This window comes from Panicum virgatum, chromosome 5N (genome assembly GCF_016808335.1).
Source record: "Panicum virgatum strain AP13 chromosome 5N, P.virgatum_v5, whole genome shotgun sequence".
NCBI classification, from domain to species: Eukaryota; Viridiplantae; Streptophyta; class Magnoliopsida; order Poales; family Poaceae; genus Panicum; species Panicum virgatum.
In genome coordinates, this window is record NC_053149.1 from 59,497,951 (window position 1) to 59,517,033 (window position 19,083).

At 47.6% G+C, this 19,083-nt stretch overlaps 1 protein-coding gene across 2 annotated transcripts; it reads left to right on the plus strand.

Annotated features, from left to right (window-relative positions):
- The first annotated feature begins 288 nt into the window (after positions 1–288).
- Positions 289–16,686, plus strand: LOC120673615 (insulin-degrading enzyme-like 1, peroxisomal). 2 transcript variants are annotated; one of them, XM_039954552.1, is made up of 26 exons: positions 289–556; positions 691–766; positions 1,945–2,012; positions 2,623–2,714; positions 2,832–2,905; positions 3,133–3,176; positions 3,735–3,786; positions 9,421–9,540; positions 9,604–9,716; positions 9,808–9,970; positions 10,105–10,197; positions 10,296–10,381; positions 10,708–10,794; positions 11,015–11,118; positions 11,942–12,044; positions 12,150–12,245; positions 12,353–12,542; positions 12,659–12,720; positions 12,901–13,005; positions 13,770–13,971; positions 14,070–14,278; positions 14,753–14,877; positions 15,010–15,061; positions 15,374–15,460; positions 15,883–16,005; positions 16,208–16,686. In XM_039954552.1, exons 1-26 carry the CDS (start codon positions 428–430, stop codon positions 16,460–16,462), a joined length of 2,910 nt encoding a protein of 969 aa, XP_039810486.1. In that variant the 5' UTR covers positions 289–427; the 3' UTR covers positions 16,463–16,686. The 2 variants fall into 2 exon arrangements, with proteins under 2 accessions (XP_039810486.1, XP_039810487.1); XM_039954553.1 differs by lacking the exons at positions 289–556; positions 691–766; positions 1,945–2,012 and having other exon boundaries at positions 2,842–2,905.
- The last annotated feature ends 2,397 nt before the right edge of the window (positions 16,687–19,083 follow it).

The following is a 19,083-nucleotide window of genomic DNA, read 5'->3' on the forward strand; positions in this document are numbered from 1 at the left end:
TACATCCAAACTGTGTAATTAGTTTTGTTATTTAATTACATTTAGTGCTTCATACATGTGTTTAAAGAGGAGGTGAAAATTTTTGGGTGAAAATTTTTAGAAACTAAACAGCCCCTTAGTACTCTAAATTAGTAAGATTCCGTCGCAAAATTTTTTTGCGCTTACACCTGCCTGAACTAAACACGGCCTCTGGAATCTCAAACCTGTGCCGCAAGCCACTGGAGCGCCCCACCTGCCTAGGCGGTTGGTCCCCTGCCTATATAAATTGACACGGAGATCGATTTAATCGAGTCTCCCAAGGTCTCAAGTCCCAATTAGCTTCGCTTAAGCCTTGGCTGGCCCCCCCAATCGGCCAGCCAATCCAATCCAATCCACCATTGGGCGGGGAGAGATCGCAGGAGGGACTGGGAGAGCGGGTGGGGCGGGGATGGCGGCGGCGGCGGGAAGCAGGGATGTGGAGTTCATCCGCGCGCGCAGCGACAAGCGGCAGTACCGCCGGGTGGTGCTCCCCAACGCGCTCGAGATCCTGCTCATCAGCGACCCTGACACCGACAAGGTCCGCCGCCCGCGCCCCGCGGCCGCCGCGAGTGCAGTGCTGGGATGCTCGCTCGCTGGCTGATCACTCATCGTCTTCGCGTGATTTTGGCGTTCAGTTGTTAACCTCTCCTCCGTGTCTCTCGCTGTGCGCAGGCGGCGGCGTGCATGGAGGTCGAGGTGGGCTCGTTCAGCGACCCGGAGGGGCTCGAGGGCCTCGCGCACTTCCTCGGTGAGTTCGTATCCTCCCCGCCTCATCCCGCTCGCTGGTTGCCAGCGCTCTAGTTCGTTGCGTGTGCGTGCTGATCGAATCACCATTCGGATTCCAGTCGATTCGTGGCGTGAGGATTTGAGCTAGTAGACAATGATTAGATGAGGGGATTCTTCGCTACGGCACCGGGCGTCCGGGCCCCGCTGCGGAGGTTTCGCGGAATCGCTCGTGCGCTGGCATGGATCCCCTTTTGGGATCCGGCTGGGGCCTCGAATTGTCTCTGTCGAATCAGGGAGACGCTTACTTGGCTGCTAGAACCGCTCTTCTTCTGCGTGCTATCCTGGGTCAACTGATGACGTCGTAGATTTGCAGCCAAGTCATTTGATAGGTGGTGGTGGTTGAGAGCCAGCTTGGCATATTCTGACCGTCAGATTGAACAGTGGACTTTTTTTAATAGCTGAACAGTGGACGGTTTTGATGTAGAATCAGAACAAGGGAACTGATTCTCTATTTTCACTCGTCAGCGTGATCGTTTGAAAGTGTCCATGATTGATCTCACGGCCCCACCTGCAAATGCACGCCTTTATGTTTGATCTTCCTCATGAGCATTTCGGTTCAGGGTAACAGCTCTTTGCATTCTGTACTTGCTTTTCTCTTAGATTTAAAAATGGTTTGCTATGTCAGCTTGTAGTTAAAATAATGTGACAATATTGAATTGTATGACTGGAGCGCGTTGTACAGGCAAACCTAAATGCTCCTACACGTTGCGGTCTGGTGCGATCCTTGGCAGCTTACGCGATGCTAGTATTTTGTATGATCCACACTTGGACTATGCGCAGACTGCATTACCAATACGTGTCTATTTTGTCTGCCGGGAAAAGTTTGGTAAAGTAGCACTGGCACACGCATGTGGGAACATACAAATTTATGCGAACACTGCACTACTCGTGCGGGACTGTACATGAGCACCTACTCTCCATATGCATGCGAAAGCAACATTACCACATTGTTGAGACCACGTAAAGTCAAATTGATAGGCGGCGTTCCTTGCTTCCTGCACAATCTGTTAATTATAAAGGCGAAATGTTTGATAAGGATGATGGCCGGTGGATCAGTTGCATTAAATCAAAGATTACTTTCATTTAAGTATTTCTCAGTTCTTTTCTCCTATTGATCTGTATCATTGTCTTTGCTCACAGAGCACATGCTATTTTATGCCAGCGAGAAATACCCAGGAGAACATGAGTATACGAAATATATCACAGAGGTACATTTTATTAATCAACTTCAAGTTGCAAAAATTCAACCTGTTTTCACTTCATAACAGTTCTTTTATACAAGTATTAGTGACTCATAGAGCATGATTGACACCACACAGAGATAGAAAAAGAACGTCAGAAAGTATTTTTAGTCAGGCAAGCTGAGATAGGTGGGATAGGTGGGATTTTACGACTCATCTGCACTTATGCTTGTACGGTAGTATCTACTGTCATAGGGATGTCGTCTTCCCTATTGTGGTTGCAGAGTGCAGCAAAAATGGATCAACCTATTCAGTTGTAACCTGTCATGTCCTCGAACCAAACACACCTAGTTCTGCAACCAGAGTCCATATTCGGATATTCTGTGGTGTCGTGGTGCTCTTACAGCACAGCGCAAATGCTGCAAAGGAAGCTGCAACAACTTCCTGTTATAAGCTGTTGAGAGGCTAAGAGGTCCACACTTTAGAAGCCTGGAAATCCCATTATTATGATTCCCTTAAGTGAACATGTATCATGCTTCATGCCTGGTCCTATTATTGTTTCCCAAAAAAAAACATGGCAACCTTCAGCAAGCTTGGATTATATTTTAACAATTTGGTGCAATATGAAAATTATCAGCATGGTGGCTCTTACAATGCATATACAAGCTCAGAGACAACAAATTTCTATTTTGACGTCAATGTGGACAATTTTGAAGAAGCTTTAGATAGGTATAAGTTTCTTCAACAGTACTTTATGTTCCGTTAACTCATATCCATTGGATAAGGCGGTGGTTTATGTTCTGCATTTGTTTGTTGAATAATAATGAGGTGATTTCTGATGCACAGATTTGCTCAGTTCTTTATTAGGCCGCTGATGTCACAGGATGCTGTTCTTAGAGAGATAAAAGCTGTTGATTCTGGTAAGAAGTTGTTTTATGCATGGATGCTATTTATATTGGACTGTTGCATACTACAAAGGGATATGCTTATATGGTCTTCCAAATGGAATCCTCAAATTAATTAGCTTGGATGCCTGATTATTGTACTAGCCTGAACTAACAGCCATGGTAACTTTGTACTTCACAAAATAATTATTTTCCGTAATGTGCACACTCTGGCTAATTTTGCTATTTTATTGACCTTACAGAGCACAAGAAAAACTTATTGTCCGATGGCTGGAGAATGTATCAGGTACCTGCAAGTTCAGCTTTGTTAGTCAGATAATCTTTTTGCACCCTATGCCATATCTCCGACGGAAACGGCAGTCAGTAAAGCATAGAGGCATTTTGAATACATGATCTTTTTTTTTACATGCTGTGCTTCCATATATTAAAATAACACTGTGAATCTTTAAGATGATCACAAATATGTTACAACAAGAACCAGCCATATATGGCATTGAACAAGTTTTGCTTATCCTAAAACTCCGAGTTTCCGCTAGTTTCTCAATTTTTAGTATTTACAAAGGGTGTTCCCAATTATAAACATAGCAGTGTACATCTTTTAAGTCTTGCTTATCCTCAAAGTTGTTAGGAATGAGCAACTCAGATCTATTCCTTAGCCGAAAGGGGAAAATGTATGAGTGTACATATGCATAAAATCCCTTCAACTATGTAGGTATACACAGCTAACACATATATCTAACAAAAAATTCCTCCACTCCTCAAATTTGCTCCCTACAATTTAACTTTTGATCCCATAGACATGCTGCGCTGTGGCCTCACTTTCTTTCTCTTTTTCACCTCCCAGCTTCAAAAGCATCTGGCTTCAAAGGACCACCCTTACCATAAATTCAGTACCGGTAAGAATGATATATGTTCAGACAGCTGCAGTGGGTGCTTAATGTTGGTGTATATGTGAGCCCATGTATAGAGGCCCATCTAGAGGATCTATATATCCCACCCTTTTAGGGTTTGGAGGAATACAAGGCAATTATTCTCTCCAATATGGTATCATTAGCTTAGGGTTTCCTCCTCTCTCTCCCTCCCACCCCAGCCCGCAGCAGCCGCCGCCGCCGGCCATGGCCGGCCGGCCGCCGGCCTCCTCCTCCCCCCTTCCACTCTCCTCCTTCCCTCCCCTCCCTTCCTCTGCTTCACGCGCCGCCTGGGCCGCCGCTCCGACCGCCGCCTGGCCCGCTGCTCCGTCCCCTACCGCCGCCGCCGCCGCCGCCTGGGGCCGCCTGAGCCCTGCCGCCGCCGCCGGCGTGCGCGCGGGCGCTGCTGGCGCGGGGAGCGCCGCGGGGGGCGCTGCCGTCCCGGCCGCCGCCGCCTTTGCCGCGCTCACACCACTGCCCGCGGGTACAAGGGATGCGGCTGGCACGGGGGGCGCCGATCCGGCGCCGCCGGGGCCCGATCCGGCCGATCCGCCCCTGCGGGTGCCACCGCCGCCCCTGCAGCAGCCCGCCCCGGCCGTGGGGGCTGGCGCTGCCCTGCAGGCGCCGCTGCTGCCCCTGCAGCAGCCCTGCACGGGGGCGCGTGCGGCCCAGGAGCGGGCGCCGCGCGCGCCGCCGCCGCCGCCGCCGCCGCCGCCCTTGACGCCGCCCTGGGCGGGCAGGGCGCGGGCGCCCCTGCCCCCGACGGCGCCCCTCTGCAGCCGCTGCTGCCGCCCCGGGCTCCCAGGCCGTCCTCCCTGCCCCTGCAGCCGGATCCTCGGGCGCGTGGCTACCCTGCACGCCCCTGGCACCTGGATCGACGGCAGCCTTCCCCGCCGCGATGCCCGCGCCCCTGCACACGCCTGCGGTGCCGCCGACCGTCGCCCGAGCTGCTCAGGCCGAAGCTGCACTCGCCGCGGCCCTCCTCACCGCCACGTCCGCGGCTTCGGCGGCTCAGGAGCGCGTCTGTGTGACTGCCTTCGCTTGGGAGCGTCTTCAGCCCGTCGTCCCCTCCAACGAGCACGGCGCTCTGTCCTCCCACCAAGCTCCGCCCTCTGGATCTGGACCCCGGACCGACCCCCTCCTTGGTGCTCCTCTCACCGCCCAGACCGGGAGTGGGGGAGGTCGCGGGCGTCGTCGGGGCGGGCGTGGTGGTGGTGCTGGTGGCGCTCCTTCTGGTGGTACTAGTGGAGGCCGTCGGGGCACGCCGACCCCGACTCCGGCTCCCACTCCTGCTCCTGGCCCTGGAGGTACGCCCTGGCCATCCTTCAGCTCCCCATGGCCAGGGCGCATCCCGATGTGGGTGTTTCAGGGTCAGGGGGGCCCTCGTCCTCAGCCCCAGCCGGCGGCCATGCTCGCCGCTGCTACTCCCCTGTTCGCGCCGTTCTGGACCCCGCCCACTCCACCCAGCCAGCAGCCGATCTGGCCTGGGGGGTGGGACCAGGCCGTACTGGCGCAGTCCTTCAGCGCCATGTGGCAAACGCCGCCGGTCAGCACCGAGTGGATCGCCGACTCGGGTGCCTCCTTCCACACCACCCCACATGCCGGTATCCTCTCTTCTGTCCGACCCCAACACCCCTCTTGTCCTTCTTCCATCATGGTTGGTGACGGGTCTTGCCTTCCTGTCACCGCCATGGGTTCTTCTCCTGGCTCCTTTCGTCTTCCCAATGTCCTTATTGCTCTTCAGATGGTTCATAACCTTCTTTCCATTCATCAGTTTACAACTGACAATTCTTGTTCCATCGAGTTTGATTCTTCTGACCTCACTGTAAAGGATTCGGCCTCTCGGCGTCCGCTACTCCGGTGTGACAGCACGGGGCCTCTTTACACCCTTCACCTTCCTTCTTCCGCTGCACCACTCTCGCCTTCTTCTTCGCCCTGGCCGTCTTGGTCTGCCGCTTTTGCCGCGACGCCGTCTTCCACCACTTGGCACCGCCGTCTTGGTCACCCTGGCCGCGACGTTCTGGCTCAACTCAGTCGTAGTACCGATGTTTCTGGTAATAGGGCTCCTGCTGAGCCCCTCTGCCATGAGTGCCAGCTCGGTCGTCATGTTCGGCTCCCTTTTTCTTCTTCTTCTTCTTCGCATGCGACATATGCATTTGACCTTATTCGCTGTGACCTGTGGACCTCTCCTGTACTTAGCCTTTCTGGTTATAAGTACTATCTGGTGGTGGTCGATGACTTCTCGCACTACTCTTGGACGTTTCCTTTGCGCGTCAAGTCTGAGACATTCCCCACCCTCCTCCACTTCTTTGCCTGGGTGTCCACTCAGTTTGGCCTCACCGTTAAGGCCGTCCAGTGTGACAACGGGCGGGAGTTCGACAACTCCACCTCCCGTTCTTTCTTCCTCTCTCGGGGTGTTCAGCTGCGTATGTCTTGTCCGTATACCTCTCCTCAGAACGGCAAGGCTGAGCGGATGATTCGTACGACGAACGACGTCGTGCGCACCCTTCTGATCCAGGCCTCTCTGCCCCGCGCTTCTGGGCTGAGAGCCTCCACACCGCCACCTACTTGCTCAACCGCCTTCCGTCCACTGCTTCTCCTGCTCCCACTCCACACCACGCTCTCTTCAGTACCCCTCCTCGCTACGACCACCTTCGGGTCTTCGGGTGTGCGTGTTACCCTAACACCTCCGCCACCGCTTCTCACAAGCTGGCGCTCCGCTCGACTCGTGTGTTCCTTGGGTACTCCCCTGACCACAAGGGGTACCGATGCTTTGACCTCACCTCTCGCCGCGTCCTGATCTCTCGGCACGTCGTCTTTGACGAGTCGGATTTCCCCTACTCCACCTCCTCCACACCTTCTCCTGACCCCGAGCTGGAGTCCCCGAGCTGGAGTCTCTGTTTCCGGCTGACTCGGTGGTTCAGCCACCTTTTCCTGTCTATCCTTTCCCTGCAGGTTTTCCCGGTACACCGGCACCGTTCCCGGTGATCCCTGCTGCGCCGAGTAAGGCCCCGGTGCCCGCAGTCGCGCCACGCGCAGGCCCGGTGTCTCCTGCTGCGCCACGCGCGGCCCCAGTGTCTCCTGCTACGCCACGCGCGGCCCCGGTGCCTTCCCCTGCACCTGCGCGATACGCTCAGCCGGTGCAGGTGTACCGGCGTCGTTCGGCGCCGACACCGGCGCCGCCGCGGTACGCTGAGCCGGTGCAGGTGTACCGGCGTCGTTCGGTGCCGACATCGGTGCCGCCTCCTGCTCCGGAAGCTCCTGCGACGCCTCCACTGGAGCCGTCGCCGCCGCCGCCTCCACCGGCTCCCTCTCAAGCCGAGCCGGCGGTGTACCACCCGCCTGTCGTCCATCTGGATCCTCAGCATATCCATCCCATGGTGACTCGGCGGATGGCGTCTCAGGCCGCGACTCTCTCCGCCACCGAGGGAGAGCCGCGGGTCTCTCCGGTACCCTCCTCTGTCCGCGACGCCTTGGCGGATCTTCACTGGCGTCGCGCTATGGAAGAGGAGTACGCGGCTCTTCTTACCAACCAGACGTGGGACCTCGTGCCGCGTCCGTCTGGTTGCAATGTGGTGACTGGCAAGTGGATCTGGACGCATAAGCGTCGGGCTAATGGCACACTGGAGCGCTACAAGGCTCGCTGGGTTCTCCGGGAGTTCACTCAGCGACCTGGTGTGGACTATGATGAGACCTTCAGCCCAGTGGTGAAGCCTGCTACTGTGCGCACGGTCCTCTCGCTTGCGCTCTCGCGCTCCTGGCCTGTGCACCAGCTGGACATGAAGAATGTGTTTCTTCACGGCACTGTCAGAGACTGTCTACTGCTCTCAGCCAGCGGGATTTGTGGACTCGAGTCGTCCGGATGTGGTCTGCCGACTCAACAAGTCTCTCTATGGTCTGAAGCAGGCTCCTCGGGCTTAGTACTCTCGGTTCGCCACGTTCTTGCTGACATTGGGGTTCATCGAGGCCAAGTCTGACACGTCTCTCTTCATCTACTGCCATGGGGATGAGACTGCTTATCTGCTGCTCTATGTCGATGACATTGTGCTCATAGCCTCCAGTCAGCAGTTGCTTCAGAGTGTCATTTCCTCTCTGCAGCAGGAGTTTGCTATGAAGGATCTGGGTCAGCTCCACCACTTCTTGGGCGTCACTGTTGAGCCTCGTTCGTCTGGTCTTCTCCTTCACCAGCGGCAGTACGCACTCGATATTCTGGAGCGGGCTGGGATGACTGATTGCAAGCTATGCTCCACTCCTGTCGACACTCAGGCGAAGCTGTCTGCTGATCTGGGTGATCCGGTGGCTGATCCTACTGCCTACCGGAGTCTGGCTGGCGCTTTGCAGTACCTCACCTTCACCAGGCCGGATCTCACCTACGCTGTTCAGCAGGTCTGTCTTCATATGCATGATCCCCGGGAGTGACACCTTGCTGCGCTGAAGCGTCTCCTCCGCTACGTTCGTGGCACTGTGGACCTCGGCCTGGTGCTTCACCGCTCGTCCTCTGCTGAGCTGGTGGTCTTCACCGACGCTGACTGGACTGGCTGCCCGGACACTCGTCGCTCCACTTCCGGCTACGCCGTCTTCCTGGGCGGCAACCTGGTCTCCTGGTCGTCTAAGCGGCAGCCGGTTGTCTCCCGCTCCAGTGCTGAGGTGGAGTACCGAGCTGTCGCTAACGGCGTGGCGGAGGCATCCTGGCTACGACAGCTCTTGGCGGAGCTCCACAGCCCGCTCGCCAAGAGCACGCTCGTCTACTGCGACAACGTCAGCGCCGTGTATCTCTCCACTAACCCTGTCCAGCATCAGTGGACGAAGCATGTGGAGATCGACCTACACTTCGTGCGCAACAGAGTCGCCATCGGCGATGTTCGGGTACTCCATGTCCCGACTACCTCCCAGTTCGCTGACATCTTCACCAAGGGACTGGCTTCCTCGACCTTCTCGGAGTTTCGCTCCAGCCTCAACGTAGCCGGTGGCTAGTTGTGGCTGCCTGGGGAGGGGGGGTATTTGCCCTTTGTACTCTATTTGTACTCTCTTCTTGTCCAGTATTGAACACTGCTGCGCCGGTAGTTCAGACTGCGGGGGGGTGTTGGCTTTCTTGTTATCCAGTCTTGGACACCGCTGCGCCAGTAGTTCAGACTACGGGGGGTGTTGGTGTATATGTGAGCCCATGTATAGGATCTATATATCCCACCCTTCTAGGGTTTGGAGGAATACAAGACAATTATTCTCTCCAATACTTATTTTATCAGCTCATTATGGTTGTTACTTGTTAGTTTGTACTGGATTCTGATAATACCCCGTGCAGAGAAACATCAACATGTTTTCAGTTTTCTACAACTTCCATTTTATCTTTATGCAGCGAGTATCTACCACCTTCATAAATCAATTTTATGATGCACTTTAAAAGGACACTATGTTTTTTTTGTGAAAAAAAGGACACTATGTTTGTTAATGCAAATTGAAATAACTACATGTAAAATCTAAATTATTGTCCCTGTCAATTCTTGTGTACTCTTAGTAAGAAATTTTCTTGTGGAAATTCAATATTAAGTAATTCTGTCTCATGTGGATTTTTTTAATCACAAATCTATTCTGTTTTGTCTAATTTGCAATTTAATATATCAGGAAGTTGGGAAACACTGGAAACTAAACCAAAAGAGAGGGGCTTGGACATCAGGCATGAACTTCTGAAGTTTTATGAGAATTATTCAGCAAATCTTATGCACCTTGTTGTCTATGGAAAGGGTAAGTAATGCAAATTACTCCATTGTAATATAACTATTTGAAATTGATAAAATGATTTTGCAGAGAGCCTCGATTGCATTCAGGGCTTGGTTGATCGTTTGTTTAGTGACATAAAAAACACTGACCGGATAAGCTTCAAGTGTCCGAGTCATCCTCTTTCAGAGGAACATTTGCAGGTAGAAGACAGAATGCTCGTCAGTATTATTTGTCACAAAAAAATAGTCCACTGATGCAAATGAGATGTGATGTCTCATGTTTCTTATACAGCTTCTTGTCAAAGCACTGCCAATCGAAGAAGGCGACTATCTAAGATTAATATGGCCAATTATACCTAGCATCCAGTTCTACAAAGAAGGTCCTTGCCACTATCTGAGTCACCTTATTGGGCATGAAGGCGAGGGGTCCATCTTCCATATAATAAAGGAACTAGGCAAGTTTACTTCTACATTTGATTACTGTCCTTATGCTTTTGCTGCCTTATCATCTACATATAGTCTATCATCCTTTACTTTCTTATATATCAACTTTTGCAACCTCTGAGATGTCCAAATTTTGCTACTGTAGGATGGGCCATGAACTTGATGGCTGGAGAGAGCACTAACAGCACTGAATATTCTTTTTTCTCAGTAAGCATGAGGCTCACTGATGCTGGTCATGGTCAGTTTCCACTCATCCTTGTTTACTTGAACCAGCATTATTTTAATTTGAATCAGCATTTACATTTTTAAGGATCTTACCCATATGCTTTATTTTAGAACACATGGAAGATATTGTTGGGTGGATCTTCAAATATCTTTTTCTATTAAAAGAAGATGGAGTTCATGAGTGGATATTTAATGAGGTAACTGAAAGGTTCATGGTTTACATTTTATGTAAATTATTTGAAGAGTTTTGATTTTGTATCCAAGTGCTTCGCTGAGGGATAGAAAGCTAGATAACAGATGATAGACTTAATCTGCTAATGAGTAATGATGTAGCATGGGTATTTGGATATGGGCTCTGCATTCTTGGACTCATGTTTTCTTCACATGATATTTAGAGGTTGTTTATTGCCAATATCAACTCATAATATCAATTCTTATACATGTTTTTAGCATTTTGTGGAACAAATGAATTGATTTACATTCATTACACAAAATGTAAATTCTAATACCTGTTATTTGTTAGCTTGTGGCAATAAATGAAACGGAGTTCCATTATCAAGACAAAATTGATCCAATCAGCTATGTGACGGGTACTGTCTCAAGTATGCGGGTATATTATCTACACCCATTACATTGCAATTATTTGCGATAGTTTATCTTTATAGTAATACATTCTCTTTCCACATTCTTTCAATTTCAGCACTAAGCACTAAAAATTATGTTACATATAATTTCATCATCGTTCAGGAAAGCTGTTGAACCACAACTTTTGTCTGCAGTTCATTATTATCTTTGTGATCAATTTCAAATGCTCGTAAACTTGCTTGCAGTTGTTCCCGCCAGAAGAGTGGCTGGTTGGATCAGCATTGCCATCGAAGTATGTACCACAAAGAATAATGATGATACTCGATCAGTTGTCACCTGAAAGAGTAAGGTACACTATGCAGTTCACATAGCATCTTTGTTTTTGCCTACAGTCTATATTGTAATCCTTGTAAACACATAAAAGTACATGAAATGGTTCTAATCTAAGGTATAAAAGATCTAATCTAAGGTATAAAAGAGGAACAACATGTAAACAAAGTATAGAATAAAAATGACCTTCCCTTTTGCCACTTCATTTACTGATGAGTGTGCAGATCAAAAGAAAAGAGCAGAAAATCTGTAATGGACCTTGGGGACTAGTGTATCTGCTTCAATCTCACGGTTTAGGTAGAAATAAGCGAGACATTAGTAACTCTAGCATTCATCTTGTAAAATTTCCCTTCCTATCACTGGGTGCAAATTTGAAAACCTATTGACTTTTCTGAAATATAGATGTTCTTTTGACACTTCGTTGTGCTGAAATGCTTTTGTCCAATGCATGAGCACCCACATGCGTAGCGGAGGTGTTGGTGGGGGTGACAGGATTGTGCCTGGATAGTCTTTTGACTAGAAAATCATGAACTGCGATGCACTACAACCTTAGTATCTGCAGCGGAGTGATTGACCTTGCTAGCTTATAATGCGAGACTCCTTGGGTATAATTTGTACTTCAATGAACTTATAAGGTTGCTAAGTTATCTTAGTGGCCCTAGCTTCTTTTATAGGTAGTGATTAAAAGGTTAGTCAATAGCTTATTTGGCTATACATTCATCTCTTGAACTTATCTTCATTCATATCCTGAACTTATTTCACACATGCTTTGCCTATGCCCTGTGGTACTATATGTATTTTTTTTTATTTCTTTGATGCAATACTTCTTTGTCTCTATTTAGAATATTCTGGGAGTCCAAAAAATTTGAAGGATGTACTACCTCTGCTGAGCCCTGGTATAATACATCATATTCTGTTGAAAATGTTACTCCTTCTGTGATACAGGTTCGTCTTTTAAAACACCATTTTCTTTATTGTACCCCAGTTATCTTATTCCACTTGGCTTATTAATGTTCTAACATATTTTTGTTGATTTTCACTACTTGAAAGCAATGGATTCAAAAAGCTCCCACGGAGAAACTCCACCTCCCAGAGCCTAACATGTTCATTCCAAAGGATTTTGCTCTTAAAGAAGTGACTGAAAAGGTCAATTTTGGAGTACTTCAATGTTGGCATCAGCATACCATAATAGTATGAATTGTTGAGACCTTACATAGTAAACAACTCTAACGAAAATAAAATTGTTTTATCAGGTTACTTTTCCAAAAGTATTAAGGAAGACACCACTTTCACGGTTGTGGTATAAGCCTGATTTGCTGTTCTCCACGCCAAAGGTTCACATTATAATTGATTTCCACTGCCCATTATCAAGCCACTCCCCGGAAGCATATGTTTCTACTGATCTCTTTGTTGATTTGTTAGTGGATTATTTGAACGCTTATGGTAAGCCCAAACTTGTTAATCGGGTGATCTTTTTTCACCATAACAATCAATTTAGGTTGTACTCCTGCCAACTTTAGGTTAAAATGTATACTGACAAATCTCTGTTCATTTTGCAGCTTATGATGCTCAAATTGCTGGTTTATACTATTCAATATATCTTACTTCGGATGGATTCCAGGTAATTATAGTTACTATAATTGCTTTTCTCTTTAATGAGTGCTCCTAACTGTAACTGTTAAGGGGCACATTGTATAAGTATCATGCTGTTTGTTGGAACTCTGATGCATTGTCACGTTGCTGGTATTATGCTAGTTTTTTTAAAATTAAAACTTAAACATTTAACTGTGTATGTTTAAAGGTCTCCTTAGGTGGTTACAATGATAAGATGAGGGTTCTCCTAAATGCCATACTGAAGCAAATTGCTAATTTTGAAGTTAAGCCAAACAGGTTTTCTGCCCTGAAGGTAAGCTGTGAATCTTAATATTCTGGTGCTTGCTTTTCTTTCATAATTTTGCACACGAACATTTAAATTCGTAATCTACCCTTGTAATGAAGTTTTTTGCTCAGTTCGTTTGGCAGAGGAATTTCAGTTTCATTAATCTCTGTTTTTTTTTGGTAAAATTACAACTATAGATGATTAGAGATCTGGTGCTCCACAGGAGTAACTGTGATTTATTTTGTCAGCTCTTGAATTTTTTTTTGGCTCACCAGCTTGTCAGGAAAGTGTAGGAAAACTTTCGACAACATCTAGCTGAACAAAATAAGGTCTTTACTAAAATTTAGTTTCTGCAAATGCAGAAATCTAGATTCTAGGCACACTTGACAAGTCAAATATTCACAAATAATTTATAACTGTCTATATCCTATGATGTTAATCTTAGTCCTTATGTCAATTCCCAACACTATATTTTCTCAACTCCCTGGTGTAACTGCTTGTAATGGTGCAGTTTTTTTATGCATTTATGCATATGACTGAGTCATCACATTGTGACTAAGAAAAAGCAGGGCAATATGCATATTTCATTAATGGTACTAATAGTGTGGATTGTCAGAACCAAATATGTTGCAGGTTGCAACATATTTCATCAAACATCATACTTGTCCTGTGGTATCTCAAATCTAGGGTGGCAATGTCCGCATCAGGCATTTGCAAACTACTGAGCATAGTAGTCTTTCTCGTGATGATTTTTTTTCATGATATTACTGACCAACATCTTCCAATCTCAGGAAACTACAGTCAAGGACTACCAAAATTTCAATTTCAGGCAACCACATTCTCAAGCTTCATTCTATGTATCTTTAATATTAGAAGATAAAAAATGGCCTGTAGCTGAGAAACTTGAAGCTCTTGCGAAGCTTGAATCAGATTCTCTCGCGAAGTTCTTACCAAACTTGCTATCAAAGACATTTTTGGAATGTTATATTCAAGGTTTGGAAGATTTATGTACTAATAATGGTGTTATTTAATTTTCGTGTGTCATGAATGGAAAATATCTCTAATTGTACTTACTAAAATTCTCCTTGTAGGGAACATTGAACCAAGTGAGGCCAAATCCATTGCACAGGAGATTGAGGACACTATATTCAATACCCCCAATACTATGTTCAAATCCATGTCTCCATCACAATATCTGACTAAAAGGGTTATCATGCTTGAAAATGAATTGAAATGCCACTACCAAATTGAGGGCTTAAATCAGAAAAATGAGAATTCATCAGTTATCCAATATATCCAGGTATGGAAAAATCTTTATGTGATTTGGTGCAACAGGTGCAGTACAAATTTGGTTGTACCTTAAAACCTTCAGTGCAAAACTAATGTACCAAACCAATTACTAATTTGGTAATCTGCTCCTTGTTATCTAGTGTTTGTTGTCAGTATAATGATAGCTGCATCACAGTGTCGAGGATTGTTGGCAGTTTGCCAGTTGCCACTCAGTTGGGCACTGGCCCATTTTACTCAGTCAAACTTATTCGATTCGGATATTTTTTTTCCATCCTTCAGTTTTAAATATGCTAAGATGCAAAATAATATTGAATGCTCAAACACAACAATAATTTATTTATAAGGTAGCAGTTCATCTAAAGAATCAACTGTCAAAAAATCAGGATAAGACTAAATACGTTCCTAGCTCAATATAATAGGATTGCCTCATGGATCTGTCGAATGTACCTTATGCCAGGATACTAAACATGTTGAATATATTCAGGTACATCAAGATGATGCCAGTTCGAATATCAAACTTCAGCTGTTCTCTTTAATTGCTAGCCAGCCTGCCTTCAATCAGCTGCGGACAGTTGAGCAACTTGGGTATATAACAAGTCTTTCTCTAAGGTATATGCCAGGGGTTTTGTATTACATGCATTGCTTGTTCCTTTCTCTTTTCAGGATTACCATAAGCTTTTAATTAGCATTTGAATTTGACCATTTAAAACCTAGCTTACTATGAATGTTATCATTCTGCAGATCCGACTATGGAGTCTGGGCGCTCCAGGTGCTTATTCAGTCCACAGTTAAGGTACAAGTTCAGAACTAGGGTAACTGGCTTGTCAAAAATTTCGCCTTTGCTTCAACTGATATAAAGAGTAATTGGCACGACGTTATTTTAAAAAATATAGCAAGCTTCTCGTGGTTGGCTGATAAGAGCGTTGAACTCTAGGACTTGTTGAGACTCCGGTCCCGATTCAGGTTCAAAGCACGGCGCCTTCTTAGAACAAAACCGGGGGCGGGGGGTTCCCTTGGTAGTTTTGTTTATTACTTTTTCTTTTTTTAGAAAAATCACATGACTAAGATTCCACTTGCTCCTGCTGATATTATGTTGGACACATAGGATCCTTCGTACCTTGATGCTAGAATTGACGAATTCTTCAAGATGTTTGAAAGCAAAATCCATGAACTGTCTGACAAGGATTTCAAGGTTAGTGACTCCATTTTGTACTTCTATATAATGTACTCTCTCCGTTCCAAATTGTAGGTCATTTTGACTTTTCTAGATACATAATTTTATGATGTTTTAGACATAGTGTATATCTAGATACGTAGCAAAGTCTATAAATTAGAAAAGCCAAAATGACTTACATTTATGTGATGTTGGATGTCAAATTGCTGTTCATTTTCATAAGTATTCCACAAAATGCTCTTTAAAGTATTCGCTGTTGAGTCACAAGCGCCACTGGAGAGTGGATTGAAAGGATGAAGAATTGGGTTTTTAAAATGGAATTCAGAATATGACATCATAACTGAATTTATAATTCAAACCCTATATATTATTGGACTATTAGTATGTCCATAACCAGAGGATATTACTTTGTATTATTGACATGGAGTTTCTTGGTTCAGAGAAATGTGAAATCACTCATTGATTCTAAACTGGAGAAGTTCAAAAACTTGTGGGAGGAATCTCATTTCTACTGGGGAGAGATTGACGCAGGGATTCTCAAGTTCGATAGGGTCGAGTCTGAGGTAGGGCCTTTTGCTTAAAATGCTTTATCATTGTAAAAGAACATTGCATCAAGCAAACAGGTTGTGGTTAAACAGAAATGCTGTACGGATAGAGAAGTTTTCTCAAAATTCTATCACTGTTAATATTCGGAGAGAACAGAAAATAAGAAGGTTGAATATTAATTGTCAACAAGATGTACTGACCTCGAATAACACTTGCCAGGTCGCCCTCCTAAGGGAGCTGAAGAAAGAAGAATTCATTGCGTTCTTCGATCAGTACATAAAATTGGATGCGCCCCAAAGGAGGACACTAAGCGTGCAAGTCTTCAGTGGCAACCATTCGGCAGAGTTCAAGAAGGCGGCCGCCGAAGCTGATCCACCGAAAACGTACAGGATTACAGACATATTCGGCTTCAAACGATCGAGGCCGCTGTACAGCTCACTCAAGGGAGGTCCGGGCAGGATCACAATGGATTGAAAAGCTATATCAGGCTGCTACTCGTCTTGTTATAGTTATAGGCTGTGCAGACTCATGAACTAGATTTTAATTGGCTCCATCAAGATTCGATTGCACAGTTGATGTTATCCTTCGGTCACGGCTTAACCAATAATGCACGACCACATGTCGCTTTCTGGAGAAATCTAAGAGCTGTACAGAACCACGTACACATGTTGGTTCGTGTTTCTTCTGGGTTCTGATAACTATGCACTTTGCACAGTTAACAGTTACATCATCACAATGCAGAACTACACAAGAAGGCGCCATGAGAAGCCGAGAGAGATATCAACTGCCACATACACAGCTTGTAACACGGCCGCCCGACGGACACCGTCACGGCGTCACGCAGCCTCCATCCTCTCATGCATCGCCTGCCCGGCTCCGGCACGCGCAGTGGCGCCGGCGCCCTCCCGCGCGAACTGCCGCCGGCTCCCCCACTCGTAGCCGACGCGGTGCCACCTGCACCGGAACGACCCCCGGTGCGCCGTGGGCGAGCACACGCAGTAGTGGTGCGGCTGGGCCTGGCGCGACCGCGTCGGCGCGGAGGGCGACGGAGACACTCCCGCCTGCCGCACCCGCGGCCTCGCCGCGCAGCCCGGCGGCAGCGGCGGCAGCCCCGGATGGCACATGCAGCCGCGTCCGCGACGCTAGAGAAGGACACCGATCGCCCCGGCGGCGTCGCGTATGTAATCAGGAGGCAGAGGCGCCGGAATGGAACTGGATTCCGCGATGTTTTCGGGTGGTGGGTGGGACCCCCTGGGGTAGTGGGGTGGGAGGTGACTAGACGTGGGAAGGAAAAATGGCGGGGGGAATATTTGTGGGCGGGGCGTGGCTGGATTGGTTTCGCGACGCGGTGACGTGGAGGGGAGGGCGGGGGCGTGGCTGCGCGCGGAGCGGAGGGCGTGGCGCGCACGGGCGGGGCGGCTGGGGATCGCGTGCGTGCGCTGGCGCCGCATGCTGATCCCTTCTCCGGTTTCGTTGTCCAAGGAGGAGTTGCGGCTTTCTTTCGGTGCACGCCATGGAATCGGAGGCTGGGATCGTGGGTGCGCAACAAAACAGGGAGCCAGGAGGAGCAGATCCTTCCACCCTCCCGTACCCTTCTCTGCGGTTGCGGTGGCCCTTTCCTATCCTCTCGTAGTCTCGTGTCACATCCGAGCGGAGTAGCGTACCCGGAGGGCAGCTGATTGCTTGGGCCTTGGGACATCCGGTTTGCGAAGGTCTTTGTTTATGTTTAGCAGAAATCCTCAGATAGTCAGATGGACGATGACAGGTTTGCGTGGTACAGGTAACAAACTTGAGAAATACCGCATTGGATACCTCGAAGCGTCGAAGGTTCCCCTGCCCCAGTGCATTTTTAAAACGGTTCGTGATCTATGGATTAGCCTATTCTGCCTTATCCGACTACTATGTTCAAGTGCAGGGATTCATATATCATGATATCAGCTCAAATAGTCTGAAAACGCGTCGTCTTCAAAAACAATGTCCAGAAAATTTTTTGGAACCCGATACATTTTGACCAAACTGTAAGTGATTCGTATTTCAGGATGCTTTTCACATGGTATTGATTCGCCGACTACGAATATTGTGATTATTTGTGACAAGAATATGATCGAAGTTTATTGGGAAGACCAAGCTAAAAACAAATTCAGCTTTATCCATAGTAAATCAGTAAGGTCAACCTTAATTCACGGTTTCATTTTAAAGTTTTAGTGCAATTTGTAGAACCATCAAGCTTCGGACACCCATTGCTATCCCTAATTACAGTCAAATCTAGCCGAGCACAACCACTAACGAGCCAGCGAGTCAGAAAATTTTCGTACAACCCAAAACTACATCTCGGATTTATCATTCCAATGTATATATGCATCTTCAGTTAAAAATTCTGTTCCGGCATGCGGCATGTCCTCAATTTGCTCCGTACATATCCATTCCGTGATCGTCCTCATCGCGGAGGGACCGTCCGCGTGTCAACCTACGGGGCTACGGCAACGCGCTGACGTCTCGCGCCGTGACCGAAACCTCACGATGAGCACTTGAGCAGAGAGCTACGCCGTGCTCATCGTCCCGCTCCTCGACAACAGCAACCCCGATCGACCGCGAGGGCGTCGCGCAAAAGGAGGACCGGCCGGCGCCGTCGCACTAGCAAGTGAGCTCGGCTCCACGCTGTGCCGGCGCCGCTGCAAGGTCCGGCCTGCTCGACACGGCGCCACTTCTAGTCTGTTCGCTCCGTTTGAAGTTTTGGGGGCGTTTAGTTCCCAAAACAAAAAAATTTGGGTGTCACATCAGCGTTTGACCAGATGTCGGGAGGGTTTTTCGAACACTAATTAAAAAACTAATTTCAGAACTCACTTGAAAACCGCAAGACGAATCTTTTGAGGCCTTTGACCGCATCATTAGCACATGTGGGTTACTGTAGCACTTATGTCTAATGATGTCCTAATTAGGCTCAAAAGATTCGTCTCGTCGTGTACATCCAAACTGTGTAATTAGTTTTATTATTTAATTACATTTAGTGCTTCATATATGTATTTAATTACATCCAAACTGTGTAATTAGTTTTTTTGAAGCACACAAGAACGCTGCTCTTCCGTACACGATTT

Coding starts and splice junctions, on each gene's coding strand:
- LOC120673615 (XM_039954552.1), top strand. CDS start 428: ATGGCGGCGGCGGCGGGAAGCAGGGATGTGGAGTTCATCCGCGCGCGC. Junction 12,543..12,658: donor GGATTATTTGAACGCTTATG/GTAAGCCCAAAC, acceptor TTCATTTTGCAG/CTTATGATGCTCAAATTGCT. Junction 12,721..12,900: donor TTACTTCGGATGGATTCCAG/GTAATTATAGTT, acceptor GTATGTTTAAAG/GTCTCCTTAGGTGGTTACAA.